We start from the raw sequence: 22,058 nt of genomic DNA, 5'->3' as shown, positions 1-22,058 counted from the left end.
AAGTCTGCAACTACAATCTCTTGGTGCAAACCAGGTTTTTGTCTCTACAACATCTAAACTTTTAAATGTTTGTAGAGCTTCTCCAGTCAGGTTTGCAGAGTATAGTATCCCTGAGGTACAGTATAATCAGTGTTGCTGCCACTAAGAATATATGTTGTTTTTATGTGTTTTTTCAATTAAGGTACACAATAAACTTATGGTACCTCCATGCTGGTCTGTCTAATAGGTAAAGATCTGTATAAAGGTGTTACAGAGACAAAGAATTTACCTGTATCAAACAGTATTTGTATGTAATATATATATGTTTGATCCATACAGTGCTGTGTTATAATAATAATAATAATAATAACAATACTGTAGTAAATAGACTGGAAAGTAGCTTAGTCTCTACGCTGATCTAAGGGATAGTTTCTTTAAAATGGAAGAGATGATGATGCTTGAAAGAGCAATATTAATTTTAATAATTAGGTGAAATTTTTGTTCGGAATGGGTCTTGGAGGAAAAGAATAGATTTGTTATGTTGGGCTTTGCTGTATTGTAAAATAATTTATTTTCAGTTCTTTTGTACTGAATAAGGAAAATGGTACTGCAAGGAATCAATGCGTGACAAACACAAGCACCTTATATACATAGTGTTCTCAATATCTGCAGTAAGCAGGTGTGACTAGAATGAATGGCAACAGCATAATAATAGCAGTGAGTGAGATGACAGATGAAAGAACAGGAGAACAGCAGAGAGGAAACAAGTGAAGAGAGGGAAATGGCAAGATATGGGCCGAAAGAAAAGACACAGAAGATGTTTAGAAAGAAAATTCAATGAAACAGAAGCTCAAAGCATACTATAAGGGTAATTATTTAATTTAAGTTACAGTAAGGGGGTGATTTATCAAAGTTCAAATTCGAATTTCTGCCATGATTCAATTTTTTTTGCACTAAAAACTCACAAACTTGAATCATATTTTTATTATTATTATTATTATTATTATTAACATGTATTTATATAGCGCCAACATATTGCGTAGCACTGTAAAGTAAATGTGATTATACAACTAAATCACATGAATTAAATACATAGAACATATGGAATTATATACATCACAATCAATACCGGTACAAAAAGGTGAGGAAGGCCCTAGGCATACACTTTAAAGGGAAGGGAGTAATACACAAGGTGTGGGAGTGGGCAAGATCGAATTAAGTGGGTGAGAAATGTGGTACTGTATGTGGTGTTGCGTTTGGTAGTTAAGCAGAGTAAGAGTAGGCGAGTTTTTTACATTAGTATTTTTTCATAAATAAGCAAACATTCCTGTTATTTTTAAATTGTGAGTTTATTAGACATAGAAAAAAACCTCACAAGTTAGATTTTTGATAAATAAGCCCATAATTGTACTAACTACTAACTGCCAAAGGGGGCAAAATAAAAAACAAGTAGGAAAACAAATCAGGGCACAACATGTCCTATACAGGGACATACAATAAAGCCATGTTTGGCACAGTTAAGCAAATAGGAGGCCATACATAGTGGAAACTCAATCAGTATCCCGTGGGCCATACCTATTTATCGCCACCTCCCACCAATCAGAATAGAAGGAAGTGAAGAGGAGTCTCAGAAATGCAAATGCTCTTCACTTCCTCTTCTCTAACTAGTGGAAATGTTTCATCATTTTAAATTCTCTGTTCAGCCCTGTGAAAGGTAATTGGAGTGCAGTTATACCAAACACCACTGCTTTCCAACTTTGTCCATTCAATTAACAGATTGCTCAATATAATCCAAGTTGCATACTTCATTATATAAAAATGTTCATGTCATCTAACGTAGAGAAAATTTCTGAACAGTTTGGAGGCCATAATAATCACTTAGAGGGCTGCATATGCCCAACTGGCTTTTAGCTGGGCAGCAATGGCTTACATAATATAAGAGAATGTCTTGATAAAATCATGCCACTATCCATTTACATAACGAATGGATTTACAACCAATGGATTTACAAAAACATTTTCTTGCATATTACCTCTGTGTATTTCTTTTCCCCAAACCAAAACAGAATACATCTTTGAATTTAAGAAAAGCTGACTAAAGGTCATTTTAATGTTTTCATATGCTAGGATACTTGCTGTACAATGTCCTTTATGGTGATGTGGAGAAAATTCTTACCGCCTAGGAATACATTTGCCAATAGTTTTTGAGTTCTAATCGCCCAAAGATGTCTTCATTATTAAGAAGACGTGCAGTAGCATTAACTTTGGCTGACAGTAACACTTTGTCGCTTTCACCATTGGGCTTTCAGCCATTAATGTTGCATTTGATTAGATTTTGCTTTCCTCAGCTCTGATTACCATCGCTTCTGCAGCTGGACGGTTTGTATGAAAGATGTTATTTGATTGTGCCGAGGCCACCAAACATTATAATTTCCATTTTCTATGCATTCACACTGTAACCCTGATTGCATAAAAATATATATCGTGAGCTTTGTGAATGTAGCAGACTAAGGCCAATCAACAAATCAAAATATCACTGATTGGATATTATTACTGGAATAAATTTCTTTTCAGAATGAACGAAAGCTGTCAAATGTATCTACATCTTGAATGAGATTGTTTAGCATAATGTAAGACACAGTGCTGTTCTTCTGAAGAGCTTTTCTTTAAAATATAGTCAAGATGTACAAATTCAGAATGAGCAGAGAGAAACAAAATATTGGATTTTGAAGGACTGTTTTAAATTCTCAGTTCTGGCCATCTGAGTTCCTGACAGATCTTTGATAATCTTGGTTAAAAAAAAAAAAAAAACACTAATCAACAGTTGCTGCCAGATAAAGGATGAAAGCGTCCTCCAAAAATGTTTTTATTCATCAGTGTCAAGATTGCCCTTATACTGAAGTGTCCTAGCTGATCCTAATACATTGACTTTGCGTTTGAAGGAGAGATGATATTTGTAACAAAACAATGAAGCAAGAGGAGGTTCACATGTGACAGCCAGAATGAATTCTAGGAAGAACTGATAAGAAATACATTGTTAAAGGAAGTGCTTTAAGTAACAATACAGTTGATAAATCCCTTCCTTTTCTTAAAAAAGAGATTTCAAAAGTAGTTTTTATAAAAAAACACAATACACAAACAAAAAGAGTGTGAGACTGGCAGATGATAGATACATAGATGGATGGATAGATACATAGTAAGAGAGAGAGATATTAGGTTAAGTACATTACTTTATCAACAATTTAGAAAACAAAATGTAAATTTTTCTCATTGTTCTGTTAAATAACATTCGCCATTAAACAGAAGGTGTAGAGTCTAGTTTAATCATGCCTCTTTGCCTAATGTATAGAAAGGGGTATAAATAAATAGGCTTTGGTTTTGAACATTTAAACATTATCTTGAAAGAGTTTTAAGAAGACAACTAAAGTAAGTAAGGTATTTGTGAAATGAAACAACTCTTGCCAAATTATGTTTTCATTAGAAAAAAAGGCACCTTCAAGTGGATATGATTACTCTTAACAAATGTATCCAAGGTCAGCAAGGAGGATTCTCAAGGGAGCATTCTATACATTTAGGTGACCAAGGACTATCCAACTTTAAGGGGAGATCTAAAAGGGAATACATCATATGTTTCAAAAGAAATCATTGGCCCAAAATGGAATTGGATTGTCTTTTAGCTGAATAGTTGGGGTAATGTTATTATGAACCTGGCGTTTCCCTTTCACATGCATGGTTGGCAAGATGTAGCTCTGATTGATATAAGCGCACTTTACTTGCAGCTGTGATTCAGTGAGCATGCCAGGACCTCTGAGAAAAAAACATTTAAAAAGAACAAAATAATGAAACAACCAGTTTTACTCTTTCCTTGTGCTGTGCCTCTTGAAAATGTTTCATCGTTCATTTGTTGGTTCAACTAAATGGTATGGAATTCCCTATCATTTTAAATCCTTGCAGGTAAAATACCAACCTCCAATCACAATGGCTTGATTGCCTTTATCAGGCATGCTAGTTGAAACTCACAGAGAAGTATACATTGTGACTGGATCACACTTTCACTCTAGAAGTTTTAGCCCACACCTATTTGAATAAGTTAAGTAGAACCACCATGATTTAGGGGGTTAGTTACTAAACTCTGAATGCCGAAAATCCTAAAAAAATTGTGTTTTTTTTTAGTATACAATCGGAATTTTAAAAAACACTAATTTTTGGGAGTTTATTATGCCCTGAGGGTAGAAAAAGTCTGAATCCGAGGTTGCATATGTCAATGGGAGAAGTCCCAAAGATATTTTGATCTGCACTGGGTATTGTGTAAAAAACTGAAGTTTTCGAGTTTTTAGGTGGAAATTCGTAAAATTCGTATTTTTCAAATTTTTTTATGATTTTTCCCCGCAAAATTTTAATCATGAATGTGTATTAATAAATAAGCCAAAAAACCTGTGCGGATTTGGTCTGATTGTTTTTCAGAAAATATTGACATAAATTTTGACTTTTAGGGGCAGATTTATCAAGGGTCGAATTTCGAAGTTAAAAATACTTCGAAATTCGACCATGAAATTAAAATACTTTGAATATCAAATTCGAACTTTTTTCATCGAATTTGGCTATTCTGCGGTCGAAGTGAAATCGAACGATCGAACGATTAAATCCTTCGAATCGAAAGATTAAATCCTTTCGAACAATTTTATCATACGATGGAACGATTTTTACTTCGACTTCAACTTAGAAAAATGCTGTAGAAGGTCCCCATAGGCTAACATAGCACTTCAGCAGGTTTAATTTGGCGAAGTATTGAAGTCGAAGTTTTTTTAAAGAGACAGTACTTTGATTATCGAATGATCGAATATTCGAACTATTTTTACTTTGAATCGAATTCGAAGTAAATTCGAAGTCGTAGTGTCCAAAAGTTACTTCAGGGGTATACAGGTGTCCCCATATGAGTTATCATATAACAAATATGGGTTGAGTCTGCACAAAGCACCAGATGTAAATTTCAAGACTCTGTTACTAAATTATTAAGCTGTTTATTTTTTCAATTATATATATATTGCTACACAAGTAGATAATTTTCAAGCAAATTTTCAATACCGTCCAAAGAGGGCACATTACATAAATATAATAATACATCTGTTTAAAAGAGAAATTCACTTTTGGTTGATGAACATGGAGTTTGCTGTTGGCATTCATTCTGTTCTGCCTCTCTTCAACCTGTATTGTAAAATACTCTCTAGCCGACCAAAGCAAATAGAAAGCCGATCGATGCTAAGGCTAGGTTGCTAGGATTCCATTGAGCAGATAACACATTGAAGGGATACTTATCAAGCATACTATATTGTTTCTTTGAGATATTTTGGAAAAAAACATATTCAAGGAAAGATAGTTTAGCTAGGCAGCAACCTGGTCGCCTATGATTATAGCATCTAGGTCTCTCTCTTCTGCTATAGATTCATTTTTTTTTTTTTTGTTTTTTTTTTACTTAATAGGCAGTATGCATTTTTAATACAAACCCTACTTACTGGTCTCATGTTGGTTGTCATAGAAGGTAAACTTTCTGGTTTTATCTGCAGTCACTATTATCACCTTGTAACCTTACTGGTGGTAAAATAAGTTGTAAAAGATGTAGTAAAATTTAGCAATTTAATTTTCTGAACATTATTTTTCCTTTCAAACGCTTCATACCTACAATAAAAATTAATGAGCACCCACATTGCAGCCCCCACTAGGTGAGCTTCCAGGTCTGCTCCAGAAAAAGAATAGCTTGTTTATCATTAGAGGTGCTCCTTAAAAGATTCTATTGGCATCACGCTAACTAGATTGCTCTTTGAATTACAGCTGATGTAAGCTCTTTGTTCAGAGACTGTTAGTTAATTGCTAATATTACTTTCATGAGTATGCTTTATTATATACCATTTTCAAAAGAAAAGGTCTTGTATTTTTTGTTCGTTTTTGTTCAGTCTGGTTTTTTTTTTAATTTTAACTGTTTGCTGTTGACTGCAAAGAACTGGAAGTAATATGTTATTTTAATATTTTAAGTATATTGTAACATGCTGAGGTGTGTATGTAAATGTTATCATATCAAGAGAACTAAAATAAATATTTTTGCAGCAAGTATGGGAAGTAAAATCACTATTTTTTTAATAGAATAAAAAACTCAATTTTTTTTAGATTTATTAAACCCTGATGCTGTTAAAAGTCCAAATAAAAAAAGTACTCTAACTCAGAGCTGCCAAGTTCATGCAGAAGTCAATGGCAGATGTCCCGTTGACATTTTTGATCTGCGTTGGGTTCCATGCAGATTTGGTCAAAGTGATTTTCAGATAATAGTGAAAAAATGTCAGATTTTGTTAAATAACCCCCATAATGATTATAATGAAAACTCTAGTTCTTATTAACAATTCTTTGCCAAAAAAGCCCTACATCAATGGTCAACCATTATGGATTGTATAGTCTAAGAATCTATCTTGATAATATCCCCATATACATATTATAATGGGAATATCAATTAAAACTTTTTATATTTGTAACTAATATTTATATAAGCAATAAACACCACAACTGTTTTACATACAGAGGCTCTCTAGGATACTGTTGTTGTGAATATGTGCAGATGGAGTCATAGAACATGGCTGTGGTTTTTAGGAAGAACGAGGGCTTTATACTCATAAGAAACGTATTTATAAAGCAGCAAATTATTGATGTATAAAATAAGGGTATAAATAGGTTAATGACTACAATGAAATGTGCTTTTCAAAGATGGTAAAAAATGTACAGGTAAAAATAAGAAATGTTATTTTCATATCAGTAGCCTTGTAGTTGTAAAAATAAACACTGCCAAGAATTAACATTGAAAAATCACTCAATAATAACTTCTAGCACCTTCTTGCAAGGATTGCTGGTCTTGTTAATATAATTTTGGAACATTTACCGTGCACCCGAGGCTAGCATAGAAGCAGAGTACTGCCCTTGATTGGTGTGTATTTATATATATACATACATACATACATACATACATACACTGAGGGGTAGGAAAAGAGGAATGTATAAATAAAGGAAAACAGCACTCTCATTTATAGACAGACAAGAAGAGTCATAACAGCCTTACTATGCCGTGTATCAAGATATTTTGCCTACCACTATGTTTTAAGTTTTTTTTAATTACTAAAAGCAAGTTGAGCATATTGAGCATATTTAGCATCATGTGAAACAGAACTCACCGCAGGGAGATTCCGTTACTCTTTATTCATTTTCATGGGTTTCTTTTAGTGGCATGTTTATCAAACATATTTATCTCCCTTTGATAAATGTTACTAAAAATCCCATACAATGAACTCTATATACAAACTATAGCAAGCTCTGCTTCACGTTTAGATAAACATGTTGCCATGTCTCCTCCTTCCTATTTATCTCCCCGACCAATGTACTAATTCACAGTGCAGAATTGATTTCTCAGTGGAAAATAACAATGATCAGTAATCCAGCATATTGAGGCAATTGTTCTTTATATACATTTAAACATATACAAATCATCTACTATGTTGTTTTTTCTGATTGCAAGATCCTAGCTGCATTTCAAATAACTCTATCTAGTGTTTTTATCATATTCATTTTAATGAAGAAGGGATTAGGGAGCACTCAGAATAAATAGTCTTTCTCAGGATAGTAAAACTATTTACTTATTGACGTACATTTGCAAATCGTATGAAGAACTGTGTGTCTTTTGCCTTTTATGCTTGCTTATGGTTATGCCCTGATTTTAAAGAAACTCAATTTTGCAAGAGGTGAATTTTTATTTACATGTGCAGAGAATAGCATTGGTGGATACGGATAATACACACAGAATTGGATTCTAGGGATGCATATGGTACATTACTAGAAAATCTTTATCATTATATGCATTCTAGAATCTTAAACTATGTTACTTTTCACCTCTATATTTTCAAATCATAATTGCATTTTGCCTCACTACCCTTCATACTTGGTACCCTTCTTTCTGTCCTTGCTTTTTATGCACAGAATTTAGCAAACCTAAACCACATGACAATTCTTCCTGCTGCCCCAATCTGTCACTCATTGACCCCTGCTGCCCTTACATGTTTGCTGTCCTTGCCAAAACAACATATAAGTGTACTATATCTTAATGTTGTGCACATCATACATTAAAATAGCCAAACAAATGCAAAAAATTAAGTAATAACTAAACTGATAATGTTGGTGTGGGTTAATCTGTAAAGAGTTGTAAGAACCATCTTAAAATGCAATTAGAGAATGCAATGCTCTTTAGACTAATGGATTGATTTGAAAGAGCCATACAGTAAAGTGTCTAGTGTTATATGTTCTTTGGAGCAGTTCCACTGGAGTAACTGTCAGTCATAGTATGGAGCATAATGTGATTAGGTGTGCAATCAGGGTGATACATGGCGTATTTTCAGTAAGAGAGAAAAGAAGAGTTAAAGGGGACCTGTCACCTGAAAAAAATATTCCAAATCCTATTGTATCATGTTTGTCAAGCAAAATAAACTTTAATTGCACTATATAAATTATTTGAATCTTGTTTCCTTCAGTCCGGGAATTGATAATTATAGCAAGCAGGCAGGAGCCATTTTGTGGACACTGTTATTAAGGCAAGCCTTGCATCATCTCAAAATTTGTGCACCAGGAGAGGGGTAATGTGTGGCGAGCAGTGACATCTAGGAAGTGCTGAATGGAAAGTGAAAGTAATTGCCTGCCCCGCCTCTATGACTTGGCATAGAAGAGGGGCAGGCAATATTTGATTGACAGCTAAGATTTTTAAACAGCTATGAATGCTTTAATAAAAAAAATGGATTTAATGTTTAAATTGAAAAGGACTTTTATTATACAGCTTTTTTTGTCTGGGTGACATGTCCACTTTAAAGCAAGCTGTGCACTCCTTACAAAGTGCAAACGTTATTTCGCTGTGTAAAATGAGTATAATAGAAGCATTAGAGTAGATAGAAGCAATTTTGCTGAGCCTTGTGGGTTAGATTTATGGCTGTAAACTAACACTGTCATTAAATATGATAGGAATGCAACTATGCTGTGCTCATTTGTATTATTATCCTGATAAGTACTTGGGAGCAATTACCTGGGAAATGGTTAACAAAACATATTGACCATTTTTGCACTAATAAAGGGTTCATATTGGTGTATACTTATTTCAAGTGTGAGTGTTTTTAAAGGAGAATTCAACCCTGTATAAAAAAAAACACCATATCCCCCACCCCAGGTAGAGCCCCCTCCCTCCTCCCCCCAGCCTAACTGCCCCCCGAAATGCAACATACTTTATACTTACCCCTCGTCGCAGATTCTGCCAACGGAGTTCCAGCATCCATCTTTCAGGTCTTCGGTAAGCTGAATGGGAGATCAGCAAGGGTTGAATTCTCCTTTAAGCAGAAAGTCTTGCCCCCATCAGATTGCCCCATAATTTGGCCTGAATCATTCCTTGACAATGTGGCAGATGCTACGAGACCCATAACATATGCTAAGCATTTGAGCAGTTATTAAGAGAACATATATTAATTAAAAATCCAATGTTTTTATTGTGGAAGTGCTAATGGCACTGTTTGCTATCCTAGTTATTAATGGACATGTTTTAGGAAGTTGGATGCGCAGGGTTTTTAAGAGATTCATAGATAGATAACTGTGTGGTTTATTCTACTGTAGTAGCACTTAAATACTGGTGTAAGAAAAGCATGTCACTATACACAAGATGAATGAAAAAAAAGAAATGACTTACTCAAATCATAGCTAACAAATTGTATACTTGTATTTTGCAGGAACCGGACCCATTTTTGCCAATGATCCAGCCCTTTACATGTTCTTGTTGATATTTCATCAGCTTGTATACTTACTATTGAACCACTAATGGACCACTTGTTGAATCATTCCCGAATCAACCAAACAACCATAGGATCCTATTAAAACCCCTTACTGACAGCTGCAAATATAAAGAAGGACTGGAAAAGACTGAAAGAAGCATGGCAAACCACTTCACGTGAAGAATTACAAAAAAAATATTTTTGGAGAACTTACACAAAAATTACACAACCCAAAATAAATGCATCTAGTTTCCAAAAAGTCTGGTTAAAGCCTTGCTATGTGCATGGCATTTATGATTTCTAAAATGTAATTTATCAGGCATTTCTTTCCAAAATCTCCTTGTTATTCTTTTTGCACGAACTGTTGAGCAGTTATTTTTATGACAATATGTAAATTTATTCCGTTTAAAGACCTTCTAAAGAAGGTAATATTTTTAAGTAGAATGTGTTTAAATGTTTTGGGTTACTTCTTCCTGTTATTTTTTTATTAAATTATTTCTTTCCAGTTTGTTTGGTTTTTTTTCAAATTCCAAGGCACACGTTACCATCCTTATTAATCACGTCAATAATATTTATTTTTCAATAAAGATTGGAAACAAGGTAAGACAATTTGTTTATAAAACTGTATTGTATAATGCTGAAAACCAGTTGAATAAATGAATTTTGAAATAAGACGTCTTTACTTATTTGTGATAGCAAATTATGGGCAGACATAATGTGTCGAATGTGTGTCTCTCCATGGTTTATTTTTCTTTGCACTTTTCTGCAATCATTACTAGGTTGTTTATTATATCCAAGTATTTTTACCTAAGAAATGTACAATTACATCTTAGTTCATGAGGCCCTGCACAATCCTCTTCACTTGTACTGAAAACAATGAATACCATGAATTCCAGAGAGAATCTTCACAGATGATAGATGTGCACAAACACACTAAAACATCACTCATGCACATTGCAAGTTCACTTCCATTGTGGTGGGTCTATTAGAAGGTAAAATGAACATTCTGAACATATGCTGCCATACCGCAAAAGGACTATGAGTTGTTTTTTTACATCTTCTTCATCATGACTCTTCTACCTTTTACATTTTCATATTTATATACTGGGAACTGGACAGATTTATGAATGTTTTCATAATTTTCAGTCTAACATTGAGTTATACAAGTGCCTATGGTTTCTGCTGTGAAGGAATAATTTTGAATGCCTGCATTATAGGCTATACATTTATAGACACTATGCAGAACAGTTTGTGATAGATATAACTGCTTCCTAGTAATAGCCAATCAGCACATGGAGAGATATTAATTGGGACACAATTAGCAGGGTGTTTCTATAATTCAATAAACCAATAACCATCAATACCACAAAGTTATTCATTTTTAAAGGTGAACTATCGGGAAAATAATGGTTTAATATAAGCTTGAAATAAGACATTTTCAAAATATAATCAAACACAAATTTGGACCATTTTCCGAAATAATGAATTTAATCCTCACTACTTACCTCCCAGCATCTGTCTATCTTCAGTCCTTCTTGCAGGACTCTAACAGAGTCTTTGGGGGGGCTCCTTTTGCCTAAAAAATGTATTAGTACTCACTGTTTTAAAATCACCAGACATCACTGGGCCCATTTACTTAGCTCGAGTGAAGGAACAGAATTTAAAAAAACTTCGAATTTCGCAATGTTTTTTTGGCTACTTCGACCATCGAATGGGCTACATCCAGTCCTTAAGAGGGATATAAATGAGCTGGAGAGAGTGCAGAGACATGCAACTAAATTGGTTAGAGGGATGGAAGACTTAAATTATGAGGGTAGACTGTCAAGGTTGGGGTTGTTTTCTCTGGAAAAAAGGCGCTTGCGAGGGGACATGATTACACTTTACAAGTACATTAGAGGTCATTATAGACAAATGGCAGGGGACCTTTTTACCCATAAAGTGGATCACCGTACCAGAGGCCACCCCTTTAGACTAGAAGAAAAGAACTTTCATTTGAAGCAACGTAGAGGGTTCTTCACAGTCAGGACAGTGAGGTTGTGGAATGCACTGCCGGGTGATGTTGTGATGGCTGATTCAGTTAATGCAGGGGTGTCCAAACTTTTTTCACCAAGGGCCATATGCGGTAAAATATACAAACAGCCGGGCCACTCACTGTGGACACGCCCATTTTGTGGCCACACCCCCTGATTACCATGTTCATTTTACAAATTTTAAATAAGTAACACACACATACAAACACACAGACAGATACACACACACAGTGACACACATACAGATACACACACACACACATATAGTGACACACACACAGTGAAACACATACATATAGTAACACACACAGACACACACACATACAGACCGATACACACACACACACATACAGTGACACACACACACACATACAGTGACACACACACAGTGAAACACACACAGACACACACACACATACAGACACACACACACATACAGACAGATACACACACACACATACAGTGACACACACACACACACATACAGTGACACACACAGTGAAACACATACATATAGTAACACACACAGACACACACATACAGACAGATACACACACACACACACACATACAGTGACACACACACACACACAATGACATACACACACACACAGTGACACATACAGACACACACACATACAGTGAGGCACACAAACATACAGTGACACACACACACACACACAGTGACACATACAGACACACATACAGTGAGGCACACAAACATACAGTGACACACACACACACACACACACACACACACACACAGTGAAACACATACAGACAGATATAGACACACGCACATACAATGACACACACACAGTGGCACACATACAGATAGACACACACACACAGTAACTCACACACTCGATCTGTAACTGACTCCCTTGCCCGACTGCAGCCTCACTAAATCCACCCCTCCCCCAAGCCAAGCACCGAACAGTTTTACTCACAGTTCATGAGATCATGCAGGAAATCCAGGCCAGGTTAGGCAGCAGTTGGAGCCATGCTTTCAGTTTGTTTACTGGCTCCCCCTCCCTCCCCGCACTACACTAAACTCCAGTCACGGGGAGGGGAGGGCGGAGTTTAGGACAAGCTTCTGTAGCTTCTGTGAAGCACTGTAGGTTCCGCCCCTCAATGACGCCGTGGTAGGAAACTTTTTTTTTATGGATGCTGAGAGGGGGGAGGGATTTTTGCACGCTGCGGGCCAATTAGAAATGGATATCGGGCCGCATTTGGCCCGCGGGCCGTAGTTTGGACACCCCTGAGTTAATGCCTTTAAGAATGGCTTGGATGATTTTTTGGACAGACATAATATCAAAGGCTATTGTGATACTAAGCTCTATAGTTAGTATAGGTATGGGTATATAGAATTTATGTGAAAGTAGGGAGTTGTGTGTGTGTATGGATGCTGGGTTTTCATTTGGAGGGGTTGAACTTAATGGACTTGGTCTTTTTTCAACCCAATTTAACTATGTAACTATGTAACTATGTAACATCGACCTTCGACTACGACTTCGAATCGAACGATTCAAACTAAAAATTGTTCAACTATTTGACCATTCAATAGTCAAAGTACTGTCTCTTTAAAAAAAAACTTCGACCCCCTAGTTCGCCACCTAAAACCTACCGAAGTCAATGTTAGCCTATGGGGAAGGTCCCCATAGGCTTTGCTATCTTTTGCTATCTTTTTTTGGTCGTCGAAAAATCGTTTGATTAAAATCCTTCGAATCGAACGATTTTTCGTTCGATCGAAGGAATTGCGGTAAATCTTTTGATATTCGAAGTCGAAGGATTTAACTTCAACAGTCGAATACCGAGGGTTAATTAATAACAAGTAAATTTGCCCCTAAATCTCTCTACATGCAGGATTTGTGCCAAAGTCAGTTCATTTGTTAGATTTTGTTTGTACTGGATTTGAGTGAGCACTAATACATCTGCTAGGAAAGGAGCCCCCCTATAAGATATATTGGATCTAACTGTCAATGAATATCTGACACCTAACTGCTGCAAGAAGAGAGAATGAAGAGAAACAGATGCTATGGTATAGTGAGAATAAACGTGATTATTTCAGAAACGATGCAGAATATTTAATTGTTTGTATTTACAAAAAATCAGACTTTTGAAGAGAGAATGCAGGGAGACAGATGCTGAGAAGGCAATAAGGGAGAGTAACTTGATTATTTCAGAAAAAGGTCCAAATTTTCATTGACTATATTTAGAAAGTTTCTTATTTCAATATTTTCAAAATAATGATGCGTATCTTAAAGGGGTTATTCACCTTTGAGATAACTTTTAGAATGATGTAGAGAGTAATATTTTGAGACAATTTGCTTTAATTTTTTATTATTTAAGGTTTTTGAGTTATTTAGCTTTTTATTCAGCAGCTCTTCAATTTGCATCTTAAGCAATCTGGTAACTAGGGTCTAAATTACTCTAGCAACCATGCATTGATTTGAATAAGAGGCCTGAATAGAAGGATCAGTTATAAAAAGTAATAATACATTTGTCGCCTTACAGAGCATTTGTTTTGTAGATGAGAGTCAGTGACGCCCATTTGAAAGCTGCAAAGAGTCAGGAGAAAAAGGAAAATAACTATAAAACAATAAAAAATAATTGAAAACCAATTGAAAAGTTGCTTAGAATTGGCCATTCTATAACATATTAAAAGTTACCTTAAAGGTGAACCACCCCTTTAAATTTTCATTTCCTCAATAAAAAAGGTCTATCAAAATTCTATTGTTTTTGTAATATGTTTATTAATGCCATTTCACAGTACAAAAAAAAATTAGCCTTTTTCCTGCAACAGTGAAACGTTTTATTTATTTATTTTAATATCACCCAGGTTGTGCGGTAGACGAAATGAGGCAAAATATAAAGTGCACGAGCACAGAATTTCTTTTTTTTTACGCCTGCTTTTATATTATTCTCTTATTTTCTGTTATATCAAAGCCAATGACTGCTGCTGCCATAAAGTGTAAAACGGCACCACCACTCTCCACCTGTTACTGACGGTCATAGGAAATGCTGTGCCTGAAGATCACAGGGTGGTGAGAATCACTACAGGTGCTTCATTGTAGATCGTAGACAATATGTATCCTGACAACATTATCTCTTTAAATCTGAAAATCTAAAATTAGCTGTTTTTCAAGATTCCTTAGTTACATAAAAATTAACTAACTTCCCCATCATTACCAGCTATAAATAAGGTCATTTATGTATGTTCTTGTTTTAATCAGCAGTACAAACATTGTACGCACATACATATACTTCCTATACCAGAAAGCATTTTAGTTTAAGAACTTCAATGTCATTTCTAAATTAGCTAGAATATTTCAGGACAAAACACCAACCAACTCAGAGTAAATGTTGCAATTAGTGCTGAAATTAGTAATGAACTTTTACTCTACACTCATTTGTCTCACAACAAATAAAATGAATGTTATTAGCATGACTTTGTCTGTCATCTTAATAATCAGTTCAAAATGTCAATTAAAATGTGGGATGAGGGTTTTTAATTTCATTCTTTTAACCGTATAGGGTATCAAATAAGTGAGGGGAGATGATTCAAATGATTCAAAGGAAAAGTCTGTATTAAGTACAATTAGTTGTACACTGTATAACAGGAAACCCAAAGCCGTAATCAAATGGGACCCTTTATTGCAGTGGGGCATATAGGAGAATATAATATAGGTCGCTAAATGAAAAATTGTTCACAATGCATTCCCAGTAAATACATACTGTATTTTACAATTTTGCCTTTGCAAACATTTCGTGAACCTTGTGGGGCAGATTTACTAAAGGGCCAAGTGGCCGTCGATAGCGAAATTCACCAGAAATCCAATCCGCAGGGACATTGCCAACAGGAGAAAGAATTGGCTAGCAAAAGAGACTGTTGCTAGCACAGTTTTGCTGCCGAGACGCAACTTCGCATTTTAATAAATTTGCATAGTGATAACGAATTTGCACCTGCCGAAGTGCACAATTAAGATTCGCAATGCAATAAAAGTCTAATGAAGAATACTGCATTGCGACATGCAAATTTTTATTCTTACTTGTGTGCAATCTTGTTTTCTTTGCAAATTTTTTTACATTTCCCCCATAGAGTTTTACTCAAACGACAAGCTTTTGGTTATTGTGTTGCCTTTTTAAGTGGGATCATTTTAGCAGCCAGAGCCATCTCTATAAATAGTACTAATTTTAATATCTAATTACAGATGCAAATATAATGTTGTTGCAAAGCCTACAGCAACGTTTTCGCTACTGTGAAATTCAGGGGTATTTTCAGCCCCCATGCCACCCTAAGGCAGTTTTTGTAATGCAGCCTCCTCTCACCCACAATGCTTACCTTTCCTGCACTGCACGGGGCCATGGTGGGGAATTGCTAGTACAGAGGTTTAAATATGGCTCTTTAAGTTACCAGGAGCAGCTTTTTGCCACCATTGCTTGCAGTTCAAGTGAAAATGACCAATGTCTTTACATTTAGGAATTCTGTTTCAGTGTCTAAATCATCAATCCCCATGTCATCGAGAAGGCCACTGAGCTCCAACAGTCCATAAAAGCTTTAGGGAGTTTAACTGTTTAATACAGTAGAACACATTCTGCCAAACTCATGTGCATTGCTAAATACAGGATGTCCATTTATTAAAAACATTTTACACAGTTACATAAGTCTTAATTAATGTGCTAAATATGAACTGCTGTGAATGCTTTATTTTTTTTTTTTTGTAATTCAGGCCCTGGATTTTCTTTTACGAAAATCAGATATTTTCAGCATGTTTTAGAAGTGAAAATTTACACATAAATAATATAGAAGATAATGCATAGTTCGCATTATGACGATCTTTACCAGGAATATGTTCCTCATAGCATTAGTAGTAGCAGTTGAGGTTATTTGCAAGAAAAAATACTTACATTTTATTTGATTTTTTTTTTTTTTGCTTTGGATTTAAATGACCACAATTGAAATCCAAATATAGAATAAAAAAAATGTGCTTTTTGAACTTTTGGAAAGCATGTTTACTTCCATTGCTGAAGAAAAACTATTTCCGAGTGAGAACTCTCACCCATGGCTTCTTTTGTGTGTTTGAATTGAATGAATTGTTTGGAAAATTGCAGGCAAAACATAGAAGAGGTCATGAGTCACAATTCCTGTAAATTGGATAAATATGACTTTGTGCATGCTCCAATATGCTTCAGTTACTTCACTGGCTATGAAAAAAGGCTCAGGTAAGAGTAAATAGCAGAATCTCGCGTTTATCCAATAAATTCTTGTTACTCAAGGCTACAATAATGATATTCTTTGAAAATTAATGCTGTGCATTATCCAATCGCATGATAAATATCCTTACCTCAGCACCTCATGTATTACTCAAAAGAACAAAGTACGATTTTCCCAACAGTTGGGACTTTTTTCTTTGTAATACATTATAGATCATTGTGCAATTCACTTAGCTTGATTATTTCAAATCATTTGTGGGAAACCATTGAACGAACACTATTTGGCTTTGAATTCTTTTTTTTTTTAACTCTATAAATCTAACACAGAACGTCCTAAAGAATGACAGAATGGCTTAACTTTCATGAGAAAATGATGCATGATCATCTTCTACAATAAGTAACAGACAACCATGAACAGCTTGTAGGGTTTTATCAAATTCATGGTAATCATGGCTGCAAATTTACTCACTAACCACATAATTACTTGAATCCAGTTTGTCTCTCTATTTGTCTACAAGTAAAATCCCCCTTGGCTTATTAGAACAGCAAACCAAAATATCTGATGTGTAAAGACAAATTAGCATCTTAAAAGCTTTTTGACAACATGGCAATTTACTGTTCATTGAAATGACACCAGCTAATATGTTATAAAAGCTGCAGAGGCACAAAAGGTTTAGAGATGTGGAACACAGAATAAAGGAATTTATTTAAGAGCCTTCACATGCACAGCCTTCCATATTATTTTTTAACAGGTTATAATCCGAATAATAATTTTAGGAATAAGATACCTTTTCATTAAACAATAAACATTTTTTTTATTTTCAAACTAGTTAACTGTCACTCATACAAAAAGCTAGTGTGGCAAAAGGCACCAAAACTGTGTCAGAATGGCAAGACCCAAACCCTGTAAGTAACATCATTGTATGAAACAGGAGCAGCCCAGTGACAAGAGGCTGATGATTGATGGAAGTGGCTCAATAAGTGATGGAGTTGGAAGTAGCTGCCAAGCCAAAGTTTTGGTAAAGCTGTGGGCAAGGATGAAGACCCAAGGCATCCAGGAGAGCAGCAGCTCAATGTACATTAAGGTGGCAGTGTGGAAAGCCTTCAGACCTTCCAGGGGTTCCCCTGGTGTAGGACACTATATGAGACTGGACAAAGATAGACTCAGTCAGGCCTGTTTAGCCTTCAGCCCTTCCAGGGGTTCCCCTGGTGTTGGACACTATATGAGACTGGACAGAGATACACCCAGTCAGGCCTGTTTTTAGAAGCTCATCTGAGAAGGCTATAGTCTGTTGGTGCCTGAGTCTGTGACCAAGAGGTGACAAGGCATAAGACAACCTGGATGCCCAATACTACTGGTGTTGTAGGAACTGTTGGCTTGGCCTGTTGTTCACCTGGTTTGGGTGGTCTGCCCCAGCTGGGGAAGAAGTCTTGGCTTATTGGCTACAAAGATCCACATGAGTACATACAAAGCAATGTGCATTGTTTGCAAAGTGAAGGAGGACTTAGAAAATGCAACCATCCTGATAAAACTGAGGGAGAACATGGGGTGGAGGGGTCAGGTGTGCAGCAAGAGGAGGCCCCACTGGTGGAAGAGGGTCCAGATCGGACTAGTGGGGGCAGGAATGTGAAGCGTGACGAGGCTGCAGCAGCAGAGTTTGCAAACCCAGTGGAGTTAGTGGGGCTAAGTTGTCACAGGGGTGTCCCGGGTAGCAGTAAGTCAGGAGAAGGCTGTCATCCCTCCAAAGAAACGTGAAGTATTTTCCAAATAGAGAGAGCCATGGTGCAGGAGGAGGAGGAGTGGCGGTTGAGGCTAGCGAGGCCCTGACAAACACCATAGTTGATAAGAGGGACTTCAGGGTGCTGGTTGGTGATGCTGACCTGGAAGTCTTCTAGGCCATTTACAAAGTACAACAAATTGTCACTTTGCAAATATTCAAGCTCTGGGGTACTACATGTCATATGCACTGGAGTGGGTTTATGATCAGGAGATTATGTTGCCGAGTGGTTGGAGACTAACATTACTACAGAGCATATGGATTCCCATTGCCTCACCTGTCCAGATTGTGCCAAGGGGAGAGAGGCCCAAAAGAAAGTGGAGAAGCCTTTACCCGCAGTATTACATCTTGTATGCTGAGACAAAGTTTAATTTCAACCAGATTATGTGAAATGGGACCAATTGATTTACTGTCTAATTGCTTTGTTGGCCTTATTGGCCCACCACTCTAACTGCAGCTGGCAGCAAGAACCCATGGTCTCCATGTAAGGAGCACCCGAGTGTCCCAGGGGGAAGGATCCTTCCTTTATGTAAATAGTTAAAAAGGACTGCAGGCCTTTTTGTCTGAAGGGCCATCTTATCCATGTTTACCCCCAACTTTTTACTATGTGCATATTTATTTAAAGGGTCTGTGTGCTTCAAGAGACATGGGAGTAAGATAATAGAAAAACAAGTTTATTTGTAAGGGTGTATGAAAAGTATTTATTTGATTTGATCTTGTTAGTGTTAGTGATTTTGTTTTCTTCCACAGCAAAACCATCATACGAAAACGAGACCAGTTGACCACCCAGAAGCCGATGTTTATTTAAATGTATCAAGTGTAATACCAAAGTGTTGCTAAAGTCTGTAAAGAGTTAATTTATGAGAGTAATGTGATATAGAAGGGGTTTATAAAGTCTTTAAGTTGGGTGTGAATGAGAGGAGCATCGATTAAGAATGCGGACTGGTGTTGACTCGGGAGGAAGAGATCCCTGCACCCGCGAAGAAACCATAGAAAACATATTTGTATTAGGCAAACCTTTTAAAGGGGATATTAATGAAAAATGTATTGGATTTACATTTCACACTTTAAGTATGTGCCAGCATGGTTATATAACACAACATAACAGTGAAGGTATGAAATCCCTTTGAATTTGGAAGCAAAAAGATCCTGCTGGGTTTATTTAATGTTTTTGATTAATAATTTTAAGCAGGCCTGGAGGCTTATTTATTGAAGGTCAGATTTTTGTGGTTTTGTAAACCATGACTAAACTCACAAACTCTAAAACCACGATTTCCATTTAATTTATTAAATGTTCCAATTATAAAAGTACAAACAAAAAAAGCACTGAACGTTCAAAAAAAAAATATGAATACAGGTATGGGACCTGTTATCCAGAATGCTCGGGACCTGGGGTTTTCCGGATAATGGATCTTTCCGTAATTTGGGTTTTCATGCCTTAAGTCTACTAGAAAATCATGTAAACATTAAATAAACCCAATAGTCTGGTTTTGCTTCCAATAAGGATTCATTATATCTTAGTTGGGATCAAGGATAAGCTACTGTTTTATTATTACAGAGAAAAGGGAAATCAATTTTAAAAATTTGGATTATTTGGATAAAATGGAGTCTATGGGAGACAGCCATTCCGTAATTCGGAACTTTCTGGAAATCGGGTTTCCGGATAAGGGACCCTATACCTGTATTGGATTGAAGTTTTTCAGACAATTTGTACTGAAAAAGAACGTGAAAACCTCTATTTGGATTAAAAATGATCCAATAGGATCAATGCTGCTCTCTGTGACATCTATAGCACCTCAACAACTTTTACTTGCTGTTTTGCCTTAAAGTTTTTATGGTTTTTACACTTCTTGAAATTTTAGAGCCTATTAGAAATATAGGAAAACCACACATTTTTTGTTTTACTCAGTATCTTTTAATAGAGACCTACATTGTTTGGGGGGTATAGTTTTCCTTTAAGGTACGATGATCCAAATTAAGAAAAAATCCCTTATCTTGAAAAACCCAGATGCCAAACATTCTGGATAATGGTTCCTATACCTGTATAATTTTGTTCTTTATATAATCCTGGTAATGCCTTGCTCCAAGTATGCAGTGCTGTTTTGGGTGCCAGCCCATAGGAAAGAAATAAAATGGACTGGAAAAGCGCAGAGGTATTCGAATAAACTGGTAAAGGAAATTGAGCAATTAAGTTATGAGGCAAAGACTGTTTTAATATCAGTATCAATGGAGTTCACCATTTGATAAATATGTTTTTAAAAATAACATAGGAATGAATAGAAAGTAAGTGAGTTTTATTGTGGTAAGTTCTAAATTCCCTAAGGGGCCTAACTTCGAGTGAAGGATTCGAAGTAAAAAAACTTTGAATTTCGAAGTGTTTTTTGGGCTACTTCGACCATCGAATGGGCTACTTCGACCTTCGACTACAACTTCGACTTCGAATCAAAGGATTCAAACTAAAAATCGTTCAACTATTCGACCATTCGATAATCGAAGTACTGTCTCTTTAAAAAAAACTTCGACCCCCTAGTTCGCCATCTAAAACCTACCGAACTCAATGTTAGCCTATGGGGAAGGTCCCCATAGGCTTTCCTAAGTTTTTTTGATCGAAGGATATTCCTTCGATCGTTGGATTAAAATCCTTCGAATCGAACGATTCTAAGGATTTAATCATTCGATCGAAGGAATAAACCTTCGATCGTTCAATCGTGCTATCTGCGCTAAATCCTTCGACTTCAATATTCGAAGTCGAAGGATTTTAATTCCCAGTCGAATATCGAGGGTTAATTAACCCTCAATATTCGGCCCTTAGTGAATCAGCCCCTAAGTGTTATAGAATAAAAATCAGATTGGAGGGCCCTTCTTCTTAGACAGGCAAAATATCCATGGCTAGAGCTAATTTCATGTATATATTTGTGTGTTTATATGCATGTGCTTATGTGTGAGTGTGTGTATACACAGTATATATATATATATATATATATATATATATATATATATATATATATATATATATATATATATATATATATATATATATATATATATATTAAAGAAAAGAGCAGCACATTTGGCAACATTGGGTTTTTAATGCCTAATGCAGGGCAGTGATACTCAGAGATACCTTTAAGGTTTGAACTTAATGAACAGATGGACTTTTTTAACCCAAATTACTTATGCAATTATGCTACAGACAAAAGTTAAAATGTCAAAATATGACATT

The 22,058-nt window shown here is 35.9% G+C and overlaps 1 protein-coding gene across 3 annotated transcripts in view; it reads left to right on the top strand.

Annotated features, from left to right (window-relative positions):
- Positions 1 to 10,483, top strand: part of vstm2b.S (V-set and transmembrane domain containing 2B S homeolog) — a 65,755-nt gene extending 55,272 nt beyond the window's left edge. For all 3 annotated transcript variants that reach the window (XM_041561243.1, XM_041561242.1, XM_041561241.1), the window contains exon 6: positions 9,770 to 10,483. In XM_041561243.1, the coding sequence (XP_041417177.1) occupies positions 9,770 to 9,858 (89 nt within the window). In that variant the 3' untranslated portion in view covers positions 9,859 to 10,483. The remainder of the gene's footprint in view (positions 1 to 9,769) is intronic.
- The last annotated feature ends 11,575 nt before the right edge of the window (positions 10,484 to 22,058 follow it).

The sequence above is a fragment of the Xenopus laevis genome, chromosome 4S (assembly GCF_017654675.1).
Source record: "Xenopus laevis strain J_2021 chromosome 4S, Xenopus_laevis_v10.1, whole genome shotgun sequence".
Classification (NCBI taxonomy): domain Eukaryota; kingdom Metazoa; phylum Chordata; class Amphibia; order Anura; family Pipidae; genus Xenopus; species Xenopus laevis.
This window is presented reverse-complemented; position numbering and strand designations above follow the sequence as displayed.